The sequence below is a fragment of the Cyanistes caeruleus genome, chromosome 18 (genome assembly GCF_971803275.1).
Source record: "Cyanistes caeruleus chromosome 18, bCyaCae1.hap1.1, whole genome shotgun sequence".
Taxonomy (NCBI): domain Eukaryota; kingdom Metazoa; phylum Chordata; class Aves; order Passeriformes; family Paridae; genus Cyanistes; species Cyanistes caeruleus.
The window spans coordinates 12,401,949-12,422,838 of NC_141718.1; the positions used below are offsets into that span (position 1 = coordinate 12,401,949).

Sequence of the window (20,890 nt, forward strand, 5' to 3'; positions counted from 1 at the left end):
AATTTTAATATAAAGAATTTTTATTTGATTCAAGCTACTTTGGTGTAAAATCAGATCACTTTCAAGTTGAGCATTTACACTTTCCAGCCAGCTCAGCTAAACTGGGCTTAAGTCCCATTTTTAATTAACCAGTGACAATTTCCATGTGTGGTGTAATGAACTGCAGGTTTCTGTCTTTATAAGGCAGCAGCTTGTGCATTTTCATATTTACTGTGAGAAATAAGGAGGAAAAAGCTTGATTTGTCCAAGCTCAGCTTTGTAGCATTTAGAGAGTCAGCCTAGGCTGGTTACCTGAGCTTCTTGGGTGAATAGTGGGGAAATAGCAGGGAACATTATTCATCCTGGATGTTTTGCCTACTTTAGGATGAATTTAATAACATTATGGAAATGTCACTCTCCATTAAGTAAGGAGTGAGAGCATAAATCAAGGGGTTTGTCAGCCTGCTTGCCAAAATGTGACGATATTTTTCATAAAAATTCATTGCTTTCCCTGACCAGGCACTTACCACTCAGGAAAGTAACATAAAATAAGGGATCATTTAAGAAAAAGGCTGCAATTAACCTCAGAGCCAACCCTACCTGACGTTCCTCCTTAGCAGCAATAACAGGGCTGAATTCTCAGCAGGCTTTGTTTGATTTCTTGTGCTGCAGGAAGGGCAGATTTTTGGGAAATGGTCTCTGAAATCAGATTTTTGCTGCCTTTCTGCAGGTGCCGTTCATTGAGCTCCACGGTGAGAGCACGGAGTACGTGGGAAGAGCAGAGGATGCCATCATTGCCCTTTCCAACTACAGGCTCCACATCAAATTCAAGGAATCTGTTGTGAATGTAAGTGCTTCCAGCTGTTCTGATCTCAGTGGAAATAACAGAATTTGGGATAAGAGTACAGTGATTCCCTCCCTTTTAAGAATGAAAAACCTTTTTCTGATGTTCAAATCGATTTCTTTGAGACAATAGATATGTATTTAGGCACCAAAGGATGGCTCAACAGCTCTGAAAATCAGATGTCATAAGGAAATCTCACATCCCTCAACCTTCACAGCTGTCTCTGTCATCCACCTGTTGTCCCCAAGCTCAGTGGGGAGAAATAGTATTCCCAGGTGCTTTTGGAGCACCTAAACCTGATTTGTGCCTTGCTTGGAGCTTCAGAAGGTGGGAGTGGGTCCAGCTGGTGACGTTCTGTGCCAGATTTTGGGTGGTTTGAGTGCAGTCTTTGATGTAACAGGTCAAGAGTGGGACCTCACCTGCAATACATTTCTTTAGGGAGTTTTATTCCAAGTGTCCATTCCTTAAAGTGGTTCCATCTCCACCTCCTCTGGTACCAGACACAGTTAAATGGGTGTTGGACAGTCCTGGGATGCTCACACAGAACAGTTCCACCAGCTGGGGACACTTCCAGTGTGGAAATCAAAAGTGTTCTGAGGAATGCCAGGGAATGATGGAGGATTTTATTAGAGGAGCCATTAGAGCATGAACTGCACTTCCTGTCCTTAGGATAATTAGGGATATTACTTTATAGGGATTTTCAGTTCAGTCTTTTTGAGCATAGCAAGAATTGATGTTTTCTCAAATCACATTCCTTGATTGTGTTCAGGGAAGAGTCCACAGAAGCTGATAATAGTCCCATGTTTATTTTTCTTCCCTGACTTTCACATGCAGTGTTCTGCCCTCTCATTCCATGTGATATCTCATTATCATTAGTGTCATTAACCAGAAATAATCAGAGTATGAGGTAGAGCAGAATATAAATCAATCTTTGTAACCATATATAACTATCACTACTAACTTCCTATGAGCTCCACTGAAATCCAGGGCAGGGGAGGTTTGGGATGTCTTTAAGGATAAAACATTCTTTAGTAATTAAGAACCATATTTAAAATTTTAATTTTGGCAGTAGTGATCCCTTTGGTTATTGTTGACCAAAATTCTTGATCAGATGGTGATTTTCTATCTCAGATCTTCACTGAGTAGTTTTTAATAGGGTTCATCTTGATTCTTTCCCACTGTTTTTATGTCACCACAGCTGTTCAGCAAATACCTGTAAGAAATTCTTCATTCCTGGGCTGTGACTTTTCCCTCTTGTTTGGTTACAGTTCCCTGGCTGTGAAAATAGTGCTGTGACACCTCAGTGAGAATCACAGAGCTCCAGATCACCTGGGAAAGAAATGCATTCAAAGTTGTTAATGTTCCCATTGCAACAGTGCAGAAAAGGGCTGTGTGTGGAGATCTTTCCCATGGATAATTTCCTAGATCTCAGTGCTAATAGGAACATGGTGTTTCAAATGCAAAAACAAAAGCTCCCACAGACCATGCATAAATTGGGGGGATTATGACATTCAGGGGTGTTGACTTACATTTATCCACAGGATAAAAGTGCAGACTCAACAGGGATCTTTCTGTGCACAAGGGAGGTTTGGTTCCCAGGCCCAACTCTATTGATTCCTTAAGAAAATGTCAGACTTTGCAGCTGCTGAGTGTTTCTGTCTAATCACTTTCCTCCCTGTAAGCTAATTGCATTGATGGGAGAATTAACATTTTAGTGGAGTTTGTGGAAGCATGGATTGAATGTAATCTCTTTCCAATGGTGGATTTTGGACACAGTACCAAAGAAAAGTCATGATGAGGGGGGACTTTGATGAGGAGGTGAGTTTTAGCATGAGCTCTCCCTTGCTTGGAAAATGGTTGGATTCCTCATGTCCATGGCTGTTGTGGTTTATCCCTGCTGGAGAGTGGCATAATCCTTGTCTTGTCCTCAAGCCCTGCTGCCCAAATCCTTCACACTCAGAGCACAACAATTGTGAGAGAAGAGGGGGCTCAGAGGTGGCATTCAAGACAAATCCAAAGTATCACCAGCTGGAATTAAAAGCAAAATTTGCTTCAGACTCTCCTTGTGGGTTCCATGAACCTGAGGGAGATTCAGCTCCCTCCACACTGGAGCCCTTCAGAGCTGTCCTTGCACCCTGAGTGTGTCCATGTGCTGCCTTATCCCACGCTCCAGGACACCCAGCCTTGGCCTTGTGTTTGTTAAAGCCACCAGCCTGCACCACAACCCTGACACATTATTCCAGCTCTGAGCTGGGAAAACAAGGGGGAAATCCCAGTTCCAGCTCCCAGGCTGGGTGCCACAGGAGGTCCTGGAGAGGTTTGGGCCAAATGGGGCACAGGGAGGGTCTTTAGCAGGGCCACTGGTGCTTGCAGCAGCCTGGCCATCATCCACTGCATCCCACTGGGAATTGTGGGCATGGATTGGGCCATGGGGGGTTGTTTCAGCATTGAAAATATAACTTGTGCTTTTTCTAACTACAGAGCTGTATTTCTCTAAATACATTCTGTACTGCTCTGAGATAACAGACAGCTCCAGTCATCAAAATAATTTTAAAAACCCCTCAAAAATAAAAAGTTGGAGTTGTAGAATGTTGCTGTTACTTAAAATGAGATAATTTTAAATAAGAGACAGTAGGGAGATACTGCAAGAGCAGGATGCTCCTGTACTCCCTACAATGGGATGTAATTTGCCTCAGATAACAATGCATGTTTATTCTTATAAAAGCCAAAATGATTGCTTCTCCCTGCCTGGTTTCCATGCCATTATTAGAGGGAAGTGCCTGCAGATAGAATTGATGGCTCTTCCAGGAACGGGCTCTGGGTGTCGGGCTGGCAGCAGCCTGAAGGATGTGCGGTGGGAAGGGAAGGTTATCAGGGAGGGAGGGAATGACGGGAGATAATTCCACTGAGCTTTGCTGGGAGAAGAATAATGGCCAGGAAGGGGATTGAAAACACAAGAGGACCAGAGGACAAATTTTTATGACTGGGAAGGAAAATTAAAAAGATTAATGGGAAGGTTGTCCTGAAGAAAAAGCTGCAGATTGTGAGGGAATCACTGGTGGGCTGTTGGAGGAGAATGGATGGCTGGGGAGCAGAGGGCACAGGGAAAGGGCAGGGAACAAGGAGTGACTTTGGAAGAAGGAAATTAAAAGTAATGCAGGAGAAGAATTAGTTTGTCATTAGAGTGCAGACAGAAAGAAGAGGAGCTGCAAGCAGAATGCCAGGACGAGGGAAAAGGTTAAGAACTGTTTAAAGGAAGATGGACATGGGAAAAAACAGAATAAAGCAGGGCTTGGGGAATAAAAAGAAAACAGACAAAGCAGCACTGGACTTAAAAAGCAGTTCTGGAATTAGACTCAGCTGAGAAAGATGCCTTACTTTCCATGTTGGTGCCATTAAACTCAGTGGTAGTTTAAATAAATTATTTCAGAATATTTAAGTTGGAAAAGCCCTTCCAGGCTATCAAGCCCATCTTGTGTCCAATCCCCACCTTGTCCCCAGCCCAGAGCAGTGAGTGCCACATCCAGTCCTTCTTTGGACACTTCTGGGGATGGGGAGTACAAACCTCCCTGGGCATCCCTTCCAATGCCTGACCACCCTTTCATGGAGAAATTCCTCCTGGTAATTATTGGAAGGTCTGTGTGAGGTTGGCCAGTCATGAAGACAGACTGGAAGATTCTCCAGTCTGAGCTCCATTCCTGTCCATTGATCAGACAAAACTCTGGCAATTTACCTGCCTGGCAGACTGGGATCAAGCAGGAGAAAGCTTGGAAGGAATGAGCATGTAAAGTACAGGGATCAGCTGTGGAATAGAGCACTTGGTGTGGTCAGTGCTGCACTTCAGTCCTCTGCTGCTTTGGTGGAGTCACCCACAGTCAGGCTGAGCTTAGAGAGGGCACAGAGCAGCTGTCACAGGAGGGATTCCTCATTTCCTGCCCCCTTCATGTCACTGGTTCTGTCACAGATCTCAACCAGTGACAGTGCTGAAAACATGAACAGAAATTCAAGTTCCAGCTTTATTTGAAATCCAGATTTGAAACCCAAGCTACTGGGTTGTGGAGTCAGACACCCTCTTGCCAAGTCCTGTCCATGGGTTTTCTGTCGTTTAATGTCCAGTTACAGCAGGAGCAGAGTAACTCCCCTGTCTCAGCCTTGCTGGGCACAGCAGGGGAGGGTTGGTGGCTCCAGAGCTGCCTCTGGTTGTGATCTGACATGGACATTGAGCATTAAAAAATCCCTGTCTGCTGTATCTGGGTGCTGTGAGCTCTGGGCAGTGGTTTGAGAACGCTCTGGGCTCTGTCTGAGGTGCTGCCCTGAGCTGTGCCTGCCTTCCCCAGAGCCAGCAGAGTTCTCATCCCTCTCCTGGGGTGATGCATTTACCCTGAGCTTGTTCCAGGCATCTCCCTGCTCAGAGGAGCTTTTCCCTTTGTTTGTATTTTTGAGACATCTCTTTTCCTTTCCTGCTGGTTTTAGTTAATTTCCCTTTTTTCATGCTGCCAAAATGAGGGACTTTTTAAGCTTTGTGGTGCCTGAGAAGATGCTGTCTTGATTCCTTATCCTGGAGCTTTGATTGGAGGTGACCTTCAAGGACTTGCCCAAGCATATGGAGAAGCCCTGGCTCTTCCAGCCACATCTTGCTGGCCCCAAGCCAGGCCTTAAACTGCTGGATCTTAGTCCTGTGATGACAAAAATCAGAGTATTGGAATGTTACTAAAGGATAGCAGAGGTTTTATAGCCTTGTGTAATGTCCATATAATCTACTAAACAATTCAAATAGATTTGTGCTTCACGTTTATTGCAGGTATTAGCTAAATTCAGACAGTTACTTATGACTTCTGTTTGTTCTAAGGCAACAATATACATTTGCCCGTCTCAGGTAAAGTTCCAAAAATAATATTGAAAATTAATATTTTCATCTTGTGGATTTTTTCACCTTTAAAGGTACTTGCATGTGCTCTCCTGTGTTGCCTGACCAACCTGCTGCTGGTTAAATATGCCAGGAAACAGAAGTGTCTATAGCTGCACTTCAGCTGGGAAAGATTCAGCATTATCACCCTAAATTCGGCTGCTTCCATTGCAAGTGTTGCTCTAAACAGGCCAAAGGGATTTTCCCTGAGGAGAAAACATTGGATACTGCCACGGAAAAGCATCCAGACTGCAGCAATCTGTTAAAGGGGATCTTGCTTAGCAGTTCTTTTTGAACACTGTCAGCTAAAAATATATTAAGATTCCTAAATTTGGTGTAGAAGAGAGAAAGCTGCTTCCATGAGAGAGGAGCTGGGGTGTCTGCTGCCATTCCTGCAGCCTTCTCAGCTTCTCCTATGGGGTCCCTTAAGGTTTTTGGACTACACAGGACTGGAGCTGGAATATGAATACCTTGTACCAAACTTCAGAGCTGCTGAAGTAATTCCATATGGATTCCTTTGTTTTCCTCTCTTCAGATTTCATGTAGCCTGTAACCCTTGTGAGATATGCAAAGAAATAGCTGTTACTGCTGCTGGAATGAAATAATCCGATGTGTTTAATTGAAATAATCTGATGTGTTTAATTGAAATAATCTGATGTGTTTAATTGCAGGTTCCATTGCAGCTCATCGAGAGTGTGGAGTGCCGGGATATATTCCAGCTTCATTTGACTTGCAAGGACTGCAAGGTTATAAGGTAGGAGAGGCTCAATGTCAAAGGGAGGGGGAATTTACTTTCCACATGCCATGGGCAGCTGGGATGGTTCGAGGAAATGGGGTTTCTTACTTGATTTCCCTCAAAAGCTTTTTACTTTGTCTGATTTTTATACAAGGTGGGCTGTGTGGGTGTGCATTGTTGTGATTCAGGACAGCTGCAAACCTTGCTGTGAGCCCTCATGGCTGATCTTGGTTTTATTCTGAAAATAATTTTAGTCTCACCGTGTTGTCCCTGCTTTGCAATCAGTTATACTACATTCCTTCAATATATTATAGATATAGAAATACCTCCATATCAATAGGTAGAGAAGTAGATAAAGCCACTGATACACACATTGCAAATGTGTTTAATTAAGATTTGGGGTTTGGAGGCTTCATCCACCCTGCCTTTTCAACACCCTTGAGGGTGCAGTCACTATCCTTGAGGCATGGTAATCTCCTGGAAAAGGAGGAGTAAGGGAAGAGGAAGTGAAGGAAGGTGGTGAATCCAGGTGTGCAGGCAGCAGTAACTCCTGGCAGTCCTTCCCCAGACTCCAGACCTGGGCCAGGGCTCTCTGAGCTGCCCAGACTGAGCTGTCCCTCACTGGGGTTTTTTTTTTTTTAAACTTTTCTGCTGCAGAAATTAATTTTGATCTATGAACTTTAATTAAGAAGAAAGGAACATTTCTTTTGATTAAATGTTTGCTGGCTGTACCTTTTGTGTAATGAAAGGAGCCCCAGCCATCTCCGAGCACTCAGAATGTTTAACAGGTCAGCTGCTTCCTGAAAGGCTGTTTTTTCACCAGGACTGATTTTACTTTAGAAGTAATATTTAGTTTAATTTGAATTCAATGTTTAACTTCCTCTTCACTTGTAACTCTTGACATTTATAAAAGTCACCCTTCCTCCCTACATTAATTTGTTATTTCCCTTCAATTGTAGAATGAATGCAAATTATTTGTATTTTTGCCATCCTTATCAATTTCCCCTCAAAACTGCATCTCCAAGACTGAAGTGAAGTTTGGGACTGAGACAGAAGAGTTAGAATATATTCTTGATTTTTTTAATGAGCAAATTTGGAATTTTGAGAAATAGAATTCAAGTGGGGATAATACTTGTTATTTACACCACTAACTTCAAAAGAATTTAGAAAGAATTTAGGGAGAGATGTATCTTGTCAGAGTGTGGATGTTTAATAGAGAATTATCCTGTCTCAGTGAGTAGTCTGAGCTTGCTTTACAGTCAGTGATGGGAAATAAATAAACACCTCAGGCTGCAGCTCCTGACAGCTTTTGGGAGATGTTGGACATGGCTTTTCCCTTCCACGTTGTGGCTCTGAGCTATTTACAGGTAGGGGAGATAAATCTGCCCCAAGGGAATGCAGATGCCATCATTAACCAGGACTGAGCCGAAGGGAAATACTTGGGCAATATTTAATAACTATAAAATCTTAAAGAAAAACGTCAGAGCAAAATAAATCACTGGTTTATTTCCACCCTTTTACTCTAAAGAGTCCAGGAATCCTTCTTGAAAAGAAAAGCTAATGTAATTTTAATGCACTGCTTTGAAGATTGGTTTCTCCTGTGTGGGGAGTATTCTCTCTGCTTGTTGTTAGTCTGTAACACTGGGCAAAGCTCAGTCTGTGCTTCCCAGCAAAGCCAGAAGGAGAAGGGTTTAAAAAGGACATTAAAACACATCTCATTCCACTCCCTGCCATGGACAGGGACTCCTTCCACTGTCCCAGGCTGCTCCAAGCTCTATCCAGCCTGGCCTTGGGCACTGCCAGGGATGCAGGGGCAGCCCCAGCTGCTCTGGGCACCCTGTGCCAGGGCCTGCCCACCCTGCCAGGGAACAATTCCTGCCCAATATCCCATCCATCCCTGCCCTCTGGCAGTGGGAAGCCATTCCCTGTGTCCTGTCCCTCCATCCCTTGTCCCCAGTCCCTCTCCAGCTCTCCTGGAGCCCCTTTAGGCCCTGGAAGGGGCTCTGAGGTGTCCCTGGAGCTTCTCCTCTCCAGGTGAGCACCCCCAGCTCTCCCAGCCTGTTCTTGCTTACAGGACTGTGGTTACATTATGTAGATCATACTGTGTGGGATAGTTTCTGAGTTTCCCCCTGATTCCAGCAGTCAGAAGGGGCTGTGACACATTCCTGTCTTTGACCTGAATGATCTTTCCTTGATCTCATAGGTAACACGTGGAGAAATGTCCCCCTCATTCCTGGCAGGGCACACCCTGGTTATTCCCAGTCACAGAACGTTGCTTCTCAGGCAGTCCTGACTTCCTCAGTGTTTCCTTACTCATTCCACAGGTTTCATTTTACTTCCCATTAGAGTGCACATGGATGCAGAACTAAATTGTCAGTAAGGTGTTTATCCTCACTTTGTGCTCTCACAGAGCTTTTCAGGCTCAGCCTGTCACCTTCAGGAATGATTTCTGCTACTGAAAGTCACCCATGGAATGTTTGTCTCTGGGCCAGGTGTCAGTTTTCCACCTTTGAGCAGTGTCAGGACTGGCTGAAGAGGCTGAACAATGCCATCCGCCCCCCGTCCAAGATAGAGGACCTGTTCTCCTTCGCCTACCACGCCTGGTGCATGGAGGTTTACGCCAGTGAAAAGGAGCAGCACGGGGACTTGTGTCGGCCAGGTACGTGGGAACAGCCTGGCCATCACCAAAGCAGCACCTGCACATCCCCAGGGAATTACTGGGGTGGGTTTGGTTCAGTCAGATGTAGAATCAGCAGCATTTTGTTCACCACTGGCAGCAGCTTTCAGTCTGGTTTTTGGGTTGATTGCCACTGGAACAGTGGTCTCCAAGGTGGATGTTGGGGAAGAGGAGGAAGCTACTCCTGAGGTTTATTTGCAGCCACAGGCAGTGATCTTTTTTAGTGGAATACCATCCTTGCTGGAGAGCTTTAGAAGCCAACAAGTAAATAAAAGCTCAAACATGGCATGGTGGTGGTTGTTGCACTTGTTTAAGAAATCTGGTTTCCAGGTGCTTTGCAGTCTCCTGTCAGTCACAATTCACTGCCTCAGGGAAGTGTCCCAGTTACCAGGCTGGGAGATGTTCCTGGGATTCTGTCCTTGCTGCTGGAGCTGGGCACAGGCTCTCATGCCTGTGGTGCCTGGGGAGGAGCAGAGGTCACACAGTGGGAGGAGGAGCTCCCTGGCCCTGTTCTGTTCATGCAGTTCATTAGCAGCTTCTGGAAAATGCCAAAAAACTCCTCAGAGCAGAGTTTCACACCTAGGGCTTTTCCCTCCTAACTAAATTTGGGAAATGGGAGCTGGCAGACCTGTGGAAGACTTACTGAGTCTCCCTTGTTGAAACAGAGGGACTTCAGCTTGATGCTAGGTTACGATAATGGTGGAATCGTGGAATGGTTTGGATTGGAAGGGACCTTAAAGCCCATCTCATTCCACCCTTTGCCATGGGTAGGGACACCTTCCACCAGACCAGGTTGTTCCAAGTCCAGCCTAGCCTTGGGCACTGCCAGCAATAAAGAAGCAACATTTACCTTTTTATTAACTTTCATCAATCAAAATTTTTTCTTGCAGCTTTGTCTATCAAATAATTTTCTTTAATGGAACTTTATTCCCCTGTAACTGCCTGTGGCTGGGGGTAGATGTTTTCCTTCAAAGAGCTGAATTATAGCTGAAATAAATCAGTGTGAATGTGGTTGAAGAAATCAGTCCCAAGACATTGCCATTTCTCTTCTATGTTCAAGGAGCCCATTATTGGATAGATAGAGACAAAAGTAGTAAAGTGCTTCAAAATCCATCCAAGTGTCAACAGAACACATTTTCTGGGAAAAATATGTTAGCAGTGTCTGTAGTAGAGATCCAGGCTGAGGCTCACAGGGTTGACTCCAATAGGAAGCACAAAGCCACAAAATACCGAGCTTGCTTTCCCTGGGATTTTGAGAGTGGATTGGGATGCTTCTAAACATTATCAATGTTGGCTCAAAGTGCCTCTTAAAATACCAGCAGCTTAAGAGAAATGGACAAAATATTAAGATTGGGGTTTTGTTTCCAAGAGGAAAACCTGTGGCTTCACAGTAGCTAAAAATTAATAGGGAAAAATCAAACAGAATATTTAATTTTCATGTAGCTTGATGTATTTCTCTTAGAACCCACCAGGCTGAGGAGTGTTGATTTGGGATATTTCCAGTATTCTCAATTGCTATCCAAAAATCTCCTTAAGGATGTAGCACAAGTTTTAAGGAGCAGCTGATGGGGAAGCCCATCCTTGCGGTGCTCCAGTAAAAGAATTTGTGGGATTTTTAGATTTAAAAATCTCTGCTAAGGACAAACCTGGCAGAGGTTGTTGCCTGGCTGGAATGTGTTGTCCAATTCCACCTCTGCTCTTGACAAAGGATCTTTATAACACTGTAGTTAATTAAGTCCTGTAATTAGGCTGCTGTCAATATTCTTAATTTACCTATTTATATTTATTTCTAATTGTTCTGTAACATGGCATTAAAAATAATTTCAGACATGTGCATTTACATCTTGGAATTAAACATGTATCTACAGATATCTGGGGGATTAAAAGACTTTAAGGGTTTTCTAAAATATTTAATGGAAAGATGTAATACTTAAAGCATTAATTTTTCAGCAGATTTTTTCCCCCCTTGGGTGCTGCTCTGCCTCAGGATTTAATGATATAGTAATTTAGAGAGACAAGCAATGGATGGACTTTCAGAATCACTTATCTAGTGCAGCTCACATGCTCATTAAATTTAGCACTTTTCTTAGCCCTGGAAACCTGGAAATTTTGTCTCATTTTCAAGACTTCGTCTTCTTATTCTTTATTGCCATTGTATATTTTTCAATTATATTTTGAGACTTTAAAACAAAAGTGTCTAAGAAATAAATGGGGCTCATTCCACTTCCTTTAATGTATTAATCCAGGAGTTTGTGAGGCTCTTGTGACTGATATTTATGTCAAACAATCATTTATGCATTTTACCTCTCTATCTCCACATGACTCACGGAAGAGTAATGTCCAATTTACGACGGAAAACTGAGATGCAGGATAAATGACAGAACTTGCCTGCAGCTATACAGGAAACCTGGGGCTGGAAATGCATATTCAATGGATTGCCCACGTTCCAGGGCACATTCCAGGTCTTACCCTTTCCACCAGAGCTTCACATTCTTCTCACTGACAGAAAATTGTTCTGAGCTTCCAACCGTCCCCCTTGGATTGCTGATGGATCTCAGTTCCTTTGCTGGTGTCCTTGGTTCTGGTCTGCAGCGTTGTTTTTTAATATAAATTTCCAGAAGTTGGTAATTTCAGGGAAAAGCTCCTTGTTGGACTCTGGCATTTCTGGAGAGTTGGATAGGGAGAGACATGAGTGCAAATGTCAGAATAAAGCTGTGAAATGGTGTGTTTAGACTGAGGGATGTGCTGGTTTTCTCTGTTTTGTAAAGTAGAATTTTATTTCCTTATTTCCCATTCATTTTCCCCCTCTGCTCTTGATCCCCAGGAGAACATGTAACTTCCAGGTTTAAGAACGAAGTGGAGCGGATGGGGTTTGATATGAACAATGCCTGGAGGATTTCCAACATCAATGAGAAGTACAAGTGAGTGCTGGGGCTGCTCCTCCACAGCCAAACTGCATCTCAAAACACTCAATTACTGAAACTTTTTTCAACTTCTACAGTTCCCAAGAAGGGACCATCAGAATTACGATTTTCATTGGTTTATAGAAAAAATGTGCTTTAAATTATGTAATGTTTTATTAGCTGCTACAGTGATTTAGGCTTGGAAATACCAGGTTTTGATGTGGTATATTAGAGAATAAGCATTCTAAAGGAGATCTTAAGTGAGCAGAGTGGAGTTTGAACTTTTTCTGACTTTTTTTTATTGTTTCTTATTCTCTAACTTACTACAAAGACACATATTTAAAAAAAAAAACAAACCCAAACAGGTTTGGGGGAGTTAAATTTTAGATGAATAAGAGAAAACGCTTTCTGAGGTACTCCAAGTACAGACAAAAGCTCTCTTCATGCTTCCGAGCAGAGGAAGGTGCTCTGTGATCCCCAGCTGGGGGGACAGGGTGTTCTGGCTGATCCCTGCTCCAGCTCAGAGCAAACCCAGCTGGAACACTTCGTGATGGTGCAGTTTGAGTGCTCTGCCTGTGCAGGATAATGACTCCCAGCTGGGGGCTGGTGTCCCTGCAGGAGGAATCTCCTCTGCGAGTCGAGGGAAGGAGAAAGAGCCATCCCTCTGTATTTCATGCTGGAAAAGAGGAGTTTATTAACATCCGGGGAAGGAGGAATTAGCAAAAGGACTGTCAGGTTCCTCCAGTGCTGCTTTGTGCTCTCTGGGAAATCTGGAGCTGCTCCATAGCCCTGACTTTGCTCCCTTTCCCCCCCAGGCTGTGTGGCAGTTACCCCCAGGAAATCATCGTTCCCGCCTGGATCACGGACAAGGAGCTGGAGAGCGTGGCCAGCTTCCGCTCCTGGAAGCGCATCCCTGCTGTGGTGTACAGGTGAGGGGCAGCTGCAACAGCCTTCACCAGGCTGGGAACGGGCAGTCCTGGCAGAGAAAAGCTGGAGTAAGTCATATCTGGGAATTCTGGGAGGTGCTCAGGCTGCTCTGGGTAAGGCAGACGCTCCATGTGCACTCCGAGTGGGAATAATGGGTTGTATTTAGAATTCCAAACACACACTGGAGGAGCACTCAGCATTTGCATCTCTTGCAAATCATTCTTGGGGCAGTCACCCCAGTTAAGATTGATTTTTAACTTTTCTTAATATGAAAATACAAAAATGGAAGATGAAGACATCAGAGGAGAACTGATAAATGGTCTCCCTGGCTGGGTACTCCTTTGGCTTTTCCCTGACTCATCTGGCTGATTCTCAGACTGCAGTATAAACAAGGACAAATACCAAAATTACTTGAAGGAGATCTAAAACTCACATTAAAAATTAATGTACAGTTTAGCTCTATCTCTGTATTTAAGATCGTTTTAATCACACAGACCCTTCCCTAGATTGAGTCCAGCAGTTCTTCATAATGAAACTTCTTGTTTGAGGACTGAGTTTTGGCAGCTTCTTTAGTAAGAAATACATTTCAGCATCTGTTTTTTCAAATATTTTGAATTTTGTGGATATTTGATGGCTGCCCCATCCCTGGAAGTGTCCAAGGCCAGGTTGGACAGGGTTTGGAGCAGCCTCATGTAGTGAAAGATGCAGGGGATGGGACGGAATGAGATGAGCTTTAAGGTCTCTTCCACCCAAACCATCCCATGATCCTATAAACCTGTCATTTAATACCATGGCCCCTTCCCTGGGATGATTATCCTCCCATAAATCTTTAAAATCTCTTTAAAACATCAGATGACAAAGGGATTAAAAAAATAATGAATACTGATGTTTCCTAAGCCTCGGCCCCGTTCTTGTGCACATGGGGAGCAGGAAAGCTGGCAGATCCTTGAGCTTGTGTTGAAGGGGCCAAGGGCAGGAGAACTGTAGGCCACAAAACTCTATTTACTGAGCTTAAGAGTTCTTGTTCAGTGAAGGCAGAACAAATTGGCTCGTGGCCGCAAACCATTATCTTTAAATCCTTCTGTCTTTCTTCCTTTTCCTCCCAAACAACAAAGGGGTTTAGTGAGGTCTCTTTTGGAATGGTGAGGTTGTTCCCTCCTCTGCTCAGCTCTGGGAAGGGGAGAATGCTTTCCAGCATATACTGACCTTTAAAAACCTGGGTATTATATTATTAGAGTGCTAAATGTGTGTATATATATTAGATACATGTATAAAGGATAATGACATGATTTATGTGTGGGTTTGGGTTCAGCTTTTGTGCCTTTTCTGCAGTTGGCACACAATTAGGGGACACCTCACCTGCAAACACACTTCACAAGGGCAGCATTCCCCCTCCTGTCATCACTGCACAGAAGGAAAGCACTTTGTTCTCATTCCTGTGAACACCTTGCATTCCAGGGATTTATAGAAGAGCAATTGAAAAGTCAAAAGACCACAGAGACTGAAATTGTTCTGTCCCCATGTTCAATTTTCTGCAGTTCTGCTGAGGCTCTGGGTGATAAACCACACATGGGGTTTCATTGCTGAGCTTCAAATCAGTGAGAGAAAAGTGTTTCTCTTTTTTGGTTTCTTTTTTTTTCCTTATCTTGACATTTAGTAATAGATTTTTCAAGACATCCAGTTCATCACTCTGGACTCTAATAGAGCTCACAGCAGTGAGGGGAGGAGGATTTCTAGGTTGGATTGGGCTTGGAGCATCCTGATCTAGGGGAAAGTGTCCCTGCCTGTGGCAGGGGGTGGAACAGGATGAGTTTTAACATTCTTTCTCACACAAATTGTTCCATGAATCTATGATTGGAATTAAATATATAGTTTTTTATATATATATATACACAAAACAAGCTTTTTTTTTTATTTTGATAGAGTAAAGGGCAAGAGCTTATTCAACATTTTTTATCCACTGGAATTACTTCGGGACTTAACTATTTCAGTGTCAGTATTGATTACATTATTAAACCTCTTTTTACTTTACTTCAGGGGAAAAAGAAGTAATCAGGATTTTTTTAAATTAAGTCAAATCACTTGTTTCAGATACAGAACACTGGGACAAAGACCAGAGACAGACATTGGCAACAGGAAATTCATTGTTCCTGTGCAGCAGTCAAGACTGAAAAGCCCAGGAGGCTGATTTGGAGACAAGCTCCAGGAATTCTCCACGGGGATTGGACTGTCAGGAGCGTTGCTTCCATTCTATGATCAGATTTCTAAAGAAATCTCACACCAGACCCTGCAGTTTTTCTTTCTGTTTCCAATTTTTTTAAACCTATTCACATATTTCATAGAGTCACAGAAACACAGATTGGGTTGGAAGGGAGCTTAAAGCTCATCTCATTCCACCCCCTGCCATGGGCAGGGACACCTTCCACCGTCCCAGGCTGCTCCAAGCCCTGCCCAGCCTGACCTTGGACACTTCCAGGGATCCAGGAGCAGCCACAGCCACAAGCTCTCTGGAAACAATAATTTATGTAGATAAATCTGGCCCCAGAAAATCAATGTGATGGAGAAGGCTCTTAGGATTTCTTGGGAAGACAGTGGAGAGGGCTTCCTACCTTGTAGAAACAGCACCAGGAGAGCGTCCCTGGAGGCTGTCTGCATGGAAATGTCCTTCAGCCTTGCACTGCTGAGGGTGAGCCCCAAACAGCCCCAGGGATCCTGTGGCACTCAGAAATTCGCTTCCTGCCTTGAGTTACATCCCTAAACTGCAGCAAAGGGATTCCATTATGGTGCTGATGGTTCAGAAATGCAGCACAGTTCACCCTTCCTTGCTCCTCCCTGCTTTGTGGTTCCAAGGTCTTGGAGGATTTATTGTAGTACTCCAAGGTGGTTTGAACATGGGGAGGATGAAGCCTGTGCAGAGGTGTACGTGCATCCTGCAGCTCTACTACAGCTTGTAAAGGGCTGTAGAGTTACCTGATGCTGATTTACTCTTGGTTTCTGCAGGGGGCTGCGGGTGTTTTTGTCTCTAGGGAATTTTCCATGGAGGTTTTGCATTAAATTTTTTGATTCATTTTGTTTTGTTCCTGAGCTCTGTGTGATGCCCTCTTACCCCAGCTCTATCCCTGGGGATCTCAGCATCACACTGGCTGTTCTTTATCCCTGAGGCCAGTCCAGCTGGAATGAGTGGGATTCCTCAGCCCTCCAGTGTGCCCCTAGCTAGAAATGAGTGCTGATTTCTGGTACCTCTGAACGTGGCAGATTTGTGCAGGGCACTGGAGGGACTGTACAGCCACCAAGAAGCTCATCTTCTGGCCTAATGATTCTTCATTATTTGTATAATGTGAGGCAAGGACCTGGAGATGAAAATACAACTCTTTATGAACCTATGAAAATTATTCTGCAGCAGGTAGTAATGAAATCTGGGAGAACATATGGAAAAAGAAATGAGCTGCTCTGTTCAAAATAGATTTCTTACACGTATAATGATGTTTTATTTTCTTTTATTTGTGCAAATGTAGTGGGGAACTAGGTGGCCTTTCAGTGATTGGCACGTATTTTTTCCTGAACTAATTTTCTATGGGTAGAGCTGTTGTGGAAGGCTATTAATTCCAGCAGAAATCCATTTCCCTGTGCCTGCAGTCGGCTGGCACCTGGTGTAAGAGCCGAGGCTTCACATCGCTTTTCCTTCGCATCGCTTAACACAGCATGTCAGTGCTTCCCCTCACTGAAGGGATTTTATATGAAACAATTAGAAAAGAGCTATGAGAAATACTTCAAACGTATCCCAGCCTGTTGGATCACTTGGAGTCTCTGCACCACAGAGCTGGTCCCCGTGTTGCTGTTGGATGAGGAGTAGGAGGCAGCGGCGCCCACGCGGTGCCCGCGGGGACACTGTGGAGGAGGTGCTGCGCAGCACCCGGGGTGACAGCTCTGACAGCACAGCACAAACCAGCGTGTCACACCTCAAGAAACATCCATCACAGTGCTCAGAGCCAAAAAGTCAACACTGGCTGCTTTGGGTGGGATGACTTCCTGTTCAGGGCTGAGACTGTTAAGATTTGCTTAAAGGTTAAGCTGACCCTCGGCACTCTGGGTTCCCTGGTTAGAGGGAAGTGAACAACTCCTGCTTGCCCTAACTCTGAGGTGGGCAGTTTGTTTGCAGGAAGGCTCTAAAATCTCTTCCTGCATCATAACATACAAGAATTGTAATTGGCAGGTGCAGGCCTTGGAAATGCAGGGTTCAGGGGGGACTCCTGGGTGAGGAGAGCATGGCCCAGAGGCACCTCTGCTTGAAAAGCTGTTATTGCCAGAAATGTACCTGTGCCCAGGGGAGGGGGGAATTCTGCCCTCCTGCCCTGCTCAGGTGAGACCCCACCTGCAGAGCTACCCCAGCCCTGGGGCCCTGCACAGGAGGGACCTGGAGCTGCTGGAGGCAGTCCAGAGGAGGCCATGGAGCTGCTTCAGGGGTTTTAGCCCCTCTGCTCTGGAGTTAGGCTGGGAGAGCTGGGGGTGCTCACCTGGAGAGGAGAAGGCTCCAGGGACACCTCAGAGCCCCTTCCAGGGCCTAAAGGGGCTCCAGGAGAGCTGGAGAGGGACTGGGGACAAGGGATGGAGGGACAGGACACAGGGAATGGCTCCCACTGCCAGAGGGCAGGGATGGATGGGATATGGGGCAGGAATTGTTCCCTGGCAGGGTGGGCAGGCCCTGGCACAGGGTGCCCAGAGCAGCTGGGGCTGCCCCTGGATCCCTGGCAGTGCCCAAGGCCAGGTTGGATGGGGCTTGGAGTAGCCTGGGACAGTGGGAGGTATCCCTGCCCATAGTAGGAGTGGCACTGGGTGAGTGTTAGGACTCCTCACAACCCAAACATTTCTATTGATCCTTTGACTTAAACAGAGAAGAGCCATGTGGATGAGTGCTGGGATATTTCAGCTGGGACATGAGACAAGGATTAAACATTTTGGGGTGCCCAGAAGCTGTGGCTGTGCTGCTCTGGCCTCTGCACCCACAGCTGGGCCTCCTTTCCCCAGGGCTGAGCTCCCTCAATTCAGGGTGCTGCTGGGCAAGGTCAAGGAGAAGGTTGTTCCTGCCAGCTGCAAACACTCTGGTGACTGGGGAGTCACAGAGCTGGTGGCAGCAGGGAGATGTCAGTGGAATTACTGTGATAATACATTTCAGTCCTAGATTATAGGGGAAAGTCTTCAAATCTTTTTCAGATCATGTTTGCAATGGTTCAATAAGTTTTAATTATTCCAGATCTGTTCTTTATGTGTAGTACAAGAAGCCAGGTCAGATTTAAAGAAATAACTACTAACTCTTCAGAATGTGAAACAAAAAAAAATTTTTTAAAATGTCACCTCCCAGGACACAAGAGCCATTTCTAGGTTAGGGTGTCCTTGGTTATCCCCCAGCCATGTTGAATTTCTCTCTCATGTCTCACCTGCTGTTTCAAAACACTCCCCAGCTTTCACTGGCCAACAGGCCATAATATTGAGCAAGAAAATGCTTTGTTTTCTCTTCCTGACCTTGCTTTGACTTTCACCTGTCAGTGTCTGTGGTAACAGCCATCATTCTGTAGGGAAGCTGAATCTCAGGGTGGGGATAACTGCTGAATGATGCTCCCTGGTAGGAATGAAGCTACTGGAGCACTCCACTGAATTTTTTTGTGCCCTCTGTGCTCTTCATCCTGATTGTTGACTCTGTATTCCCTTTGTTTTCAGGCACCAGAGCAATGGGGCAGTGATCTCCCGCTGCGGCCAGCCCGAGGTGAGCTGGTGGGGCTGGAGGAACGCCGACGATGAGCACCTGGTCCAGTCCGTAGCCAAAGCCTGTGCCTCAGACTCCAGGTCCAACAGTAACAAGTTAATGAATGGGAATTGTTCCAGAGATTTGTCCAATGGAGGGGACCTCTCTGATGTGGAATTTGGTAAGGCTGTCACCATTGTTTTTCTGTCGAGGGCGGAGCTTTATGCAAAAGTTTAATCTGCGGTGCTGTAACAGAGTGAATCTGTTGTATTTAGTCCCCAGCATGTGCATGGTGGGACTGAGGGAATCATGCTGGAACCAGTGTCAAAAAGACCCTCTGAGCTCCTCACCTGTTTCCTCTTCCCCAGACTCCTCCATCTCCAATGCCTCAGGAGCAGAGAGTTTGGCAATCCAGCCTCAGAAGCTTTTGATCCTGGATGCGCGATCTTACGCAGCAGCCGTGGCCAACAGAGCCAAGGGGGGTGGCTGTGAGTGCCCAGGTGAGCAGCATTCCTCCTCAGCTTTCCAGGCAATCAGTCAAAGGGATTTGCTCCAGTGTGATTGCCCTGACACCCTTCAGCACTGCCTGTACTCTGCTCATCTGTCAGAACGTTCTGGATCATGGCAGCCCCCAGCCAGCCCTGCAAAGAGCAGGTTGAGCTGTTAATTAGTCTTTTCTCAGGCCATTAACCCAGCTGGCAACAGTGCTCAGTAAATGCTGAACCCTGTGGAATCTGCTGAAGAGCTTTCCCTTGCTGAGTCAGATGTAGAGAGAGACAAAGGTGTCCAGTGTGCTCATGTCTAAAACCCCTGAACTTGTAAAACCCACTGGCTGCAGAGGAGAAAATATTCTAGAATGGTTGTGCAAAATACAAGTTCTCAGCAATTTCCCTAAAACTGGAGCATTTTTCAGTATTTGTATCATAGCAACTGAAATCCTGCCTCACCTTGCATGTGTAATACAGTTGCAACACCACTTTCTGTGTTCTTTGGCACTCGTGAATTGGTGGCTTTATAAACAAGATATTATTTATGGTCACTGTTGGGTATGAATGCAGCCTGTTAAAATTCCATGGGTGGAGAGGCTGGAAAAAAATCCCAGACAGAAAAACTTGAGATAAGATAACGAAAGCTCTTTTGACCATTTATTTTTGTTATGGTCTTTGCTGCAATAGCTGCATTTTGATTTGTAGCCACCAATTAAAAAAAATTAAGTTTCCATTTAACACCTCAAAACCCCTAAATGATTCTCCACCAGAAAGTAAAATTTCAAAACAGAAAAACAGAGTATACAGGAAGTTTCTATATTGTTTTTTTAATTCTATGGAGAAGGTTTTCAAGCAGCTTCTCACCTTCAACAAAACCTGTATTGCTTTTTGCTGCTAAATTTTATGCAGGTATTACCAGGTCTGCTTCATTCTCTGTATAAAAATAGTTCATTTATGCTGTGCTTTATTTTAGATATAATTCAGTAAAAATACAAAAAAAAGCCCTGAAGTTTTCTGATACTGTCTGAGGCTGCTCCTGGAGTTGCAGTCCCTCATTGTGTTTGGCCCAGCATTTATTGGGCTGATAAAGAGCTGGGAAATCAAATGATACAAAACATCACAGACTCCTGAATTTTCCTATGCAAGCACTCAGTATCCCAGATTCTGAATCCTGATTATTCTTCTCCTGTAGAAATGGTCATTTTAGTTACTGTGTGATCATTCTTGTGCAGACTGAAGCATTACAGCAGAGGGAAGACTAAATCTAGGGAAAACTACTGACCTGGTATTTTCCTCTTCAGGGGTGCACTGGCCCTGCCTGTCCAGGCCTCCAGTGTTGCTTGAGCACTTCCAAAACAATTCCATGTATATTCTGTTTTCCTGAACTCCCAGTTTCTCATTTGTGTGATGCTTCCTCATACAGTTCCCCCTCAGAAGAAAGCAGTGGATGAAATAACCTTTCAGCCTTTTTGAGGGCTTAGGAAAAGGAATCCAAAATCTATCAACTTAAATCCATAAGTTACCAATTAAATATTATTTATGTTTCACATCTTTTGATGTTTCTCAATCTTCTAACAAACATTCTGGAACCTGGAGCACAGGAATATCCCTATTCCCGGAGGTTTGCACTCTACTGTTTGTAACCTGAAATGAAACATTTGAAATAAATACAACAGGTCTTTGCTAAATG

The 20,890-nt window shown here is 44.6% G+C and overlaps 1 protein-coding gene across 17 annotated transcripts in view; it reads left to right on the top strand.

Moving 5' to 3' along the window:
* Nucleotides 1–20,890, top strand: part of MTMR3 (myotubularin related protein 3) — a 74,637-nt gene that overhangs the window by 37,222 nt on the left and 16,525 nt on the right. For all 17 annotated transcript variants that reach the window (XM_086856569.1, XM_086856570.1, XM_086856556.1 and 14 more), the window contains 7 exons: nucleotides 710–826; nucleotides 6,401–6,483; nucleotides 8,958–9,124; nucleotides 11,967–12,063; nucleotides 12,861–12,974; nucleotides 18,688–18,893; nucleotides 19,081–19,212. In XM_086856569.1, coding sequence (XP_086712695.1) covers nucleotides 710–826; nucleotides 6,401–6,483; nucleotides 8,958–9,124; nucleotides 11,967–12,063; nucleotides 12,861–12,974; nucleotides 18,688–18,893; nucleotides 19,081–19,212 — 916 coding nt within the window. The remainder of the gene's footprint in view (nucleotides 1–709; nucleotides 827–6,400; nucleotides 6,484–8,957; nucleotides 9,125–11,966; nucleotides 12,064–12,860; nucleotides 12,975–18,687; nucleotides 18,894–19,080; nucleotides 19,213–20,890) is intronic.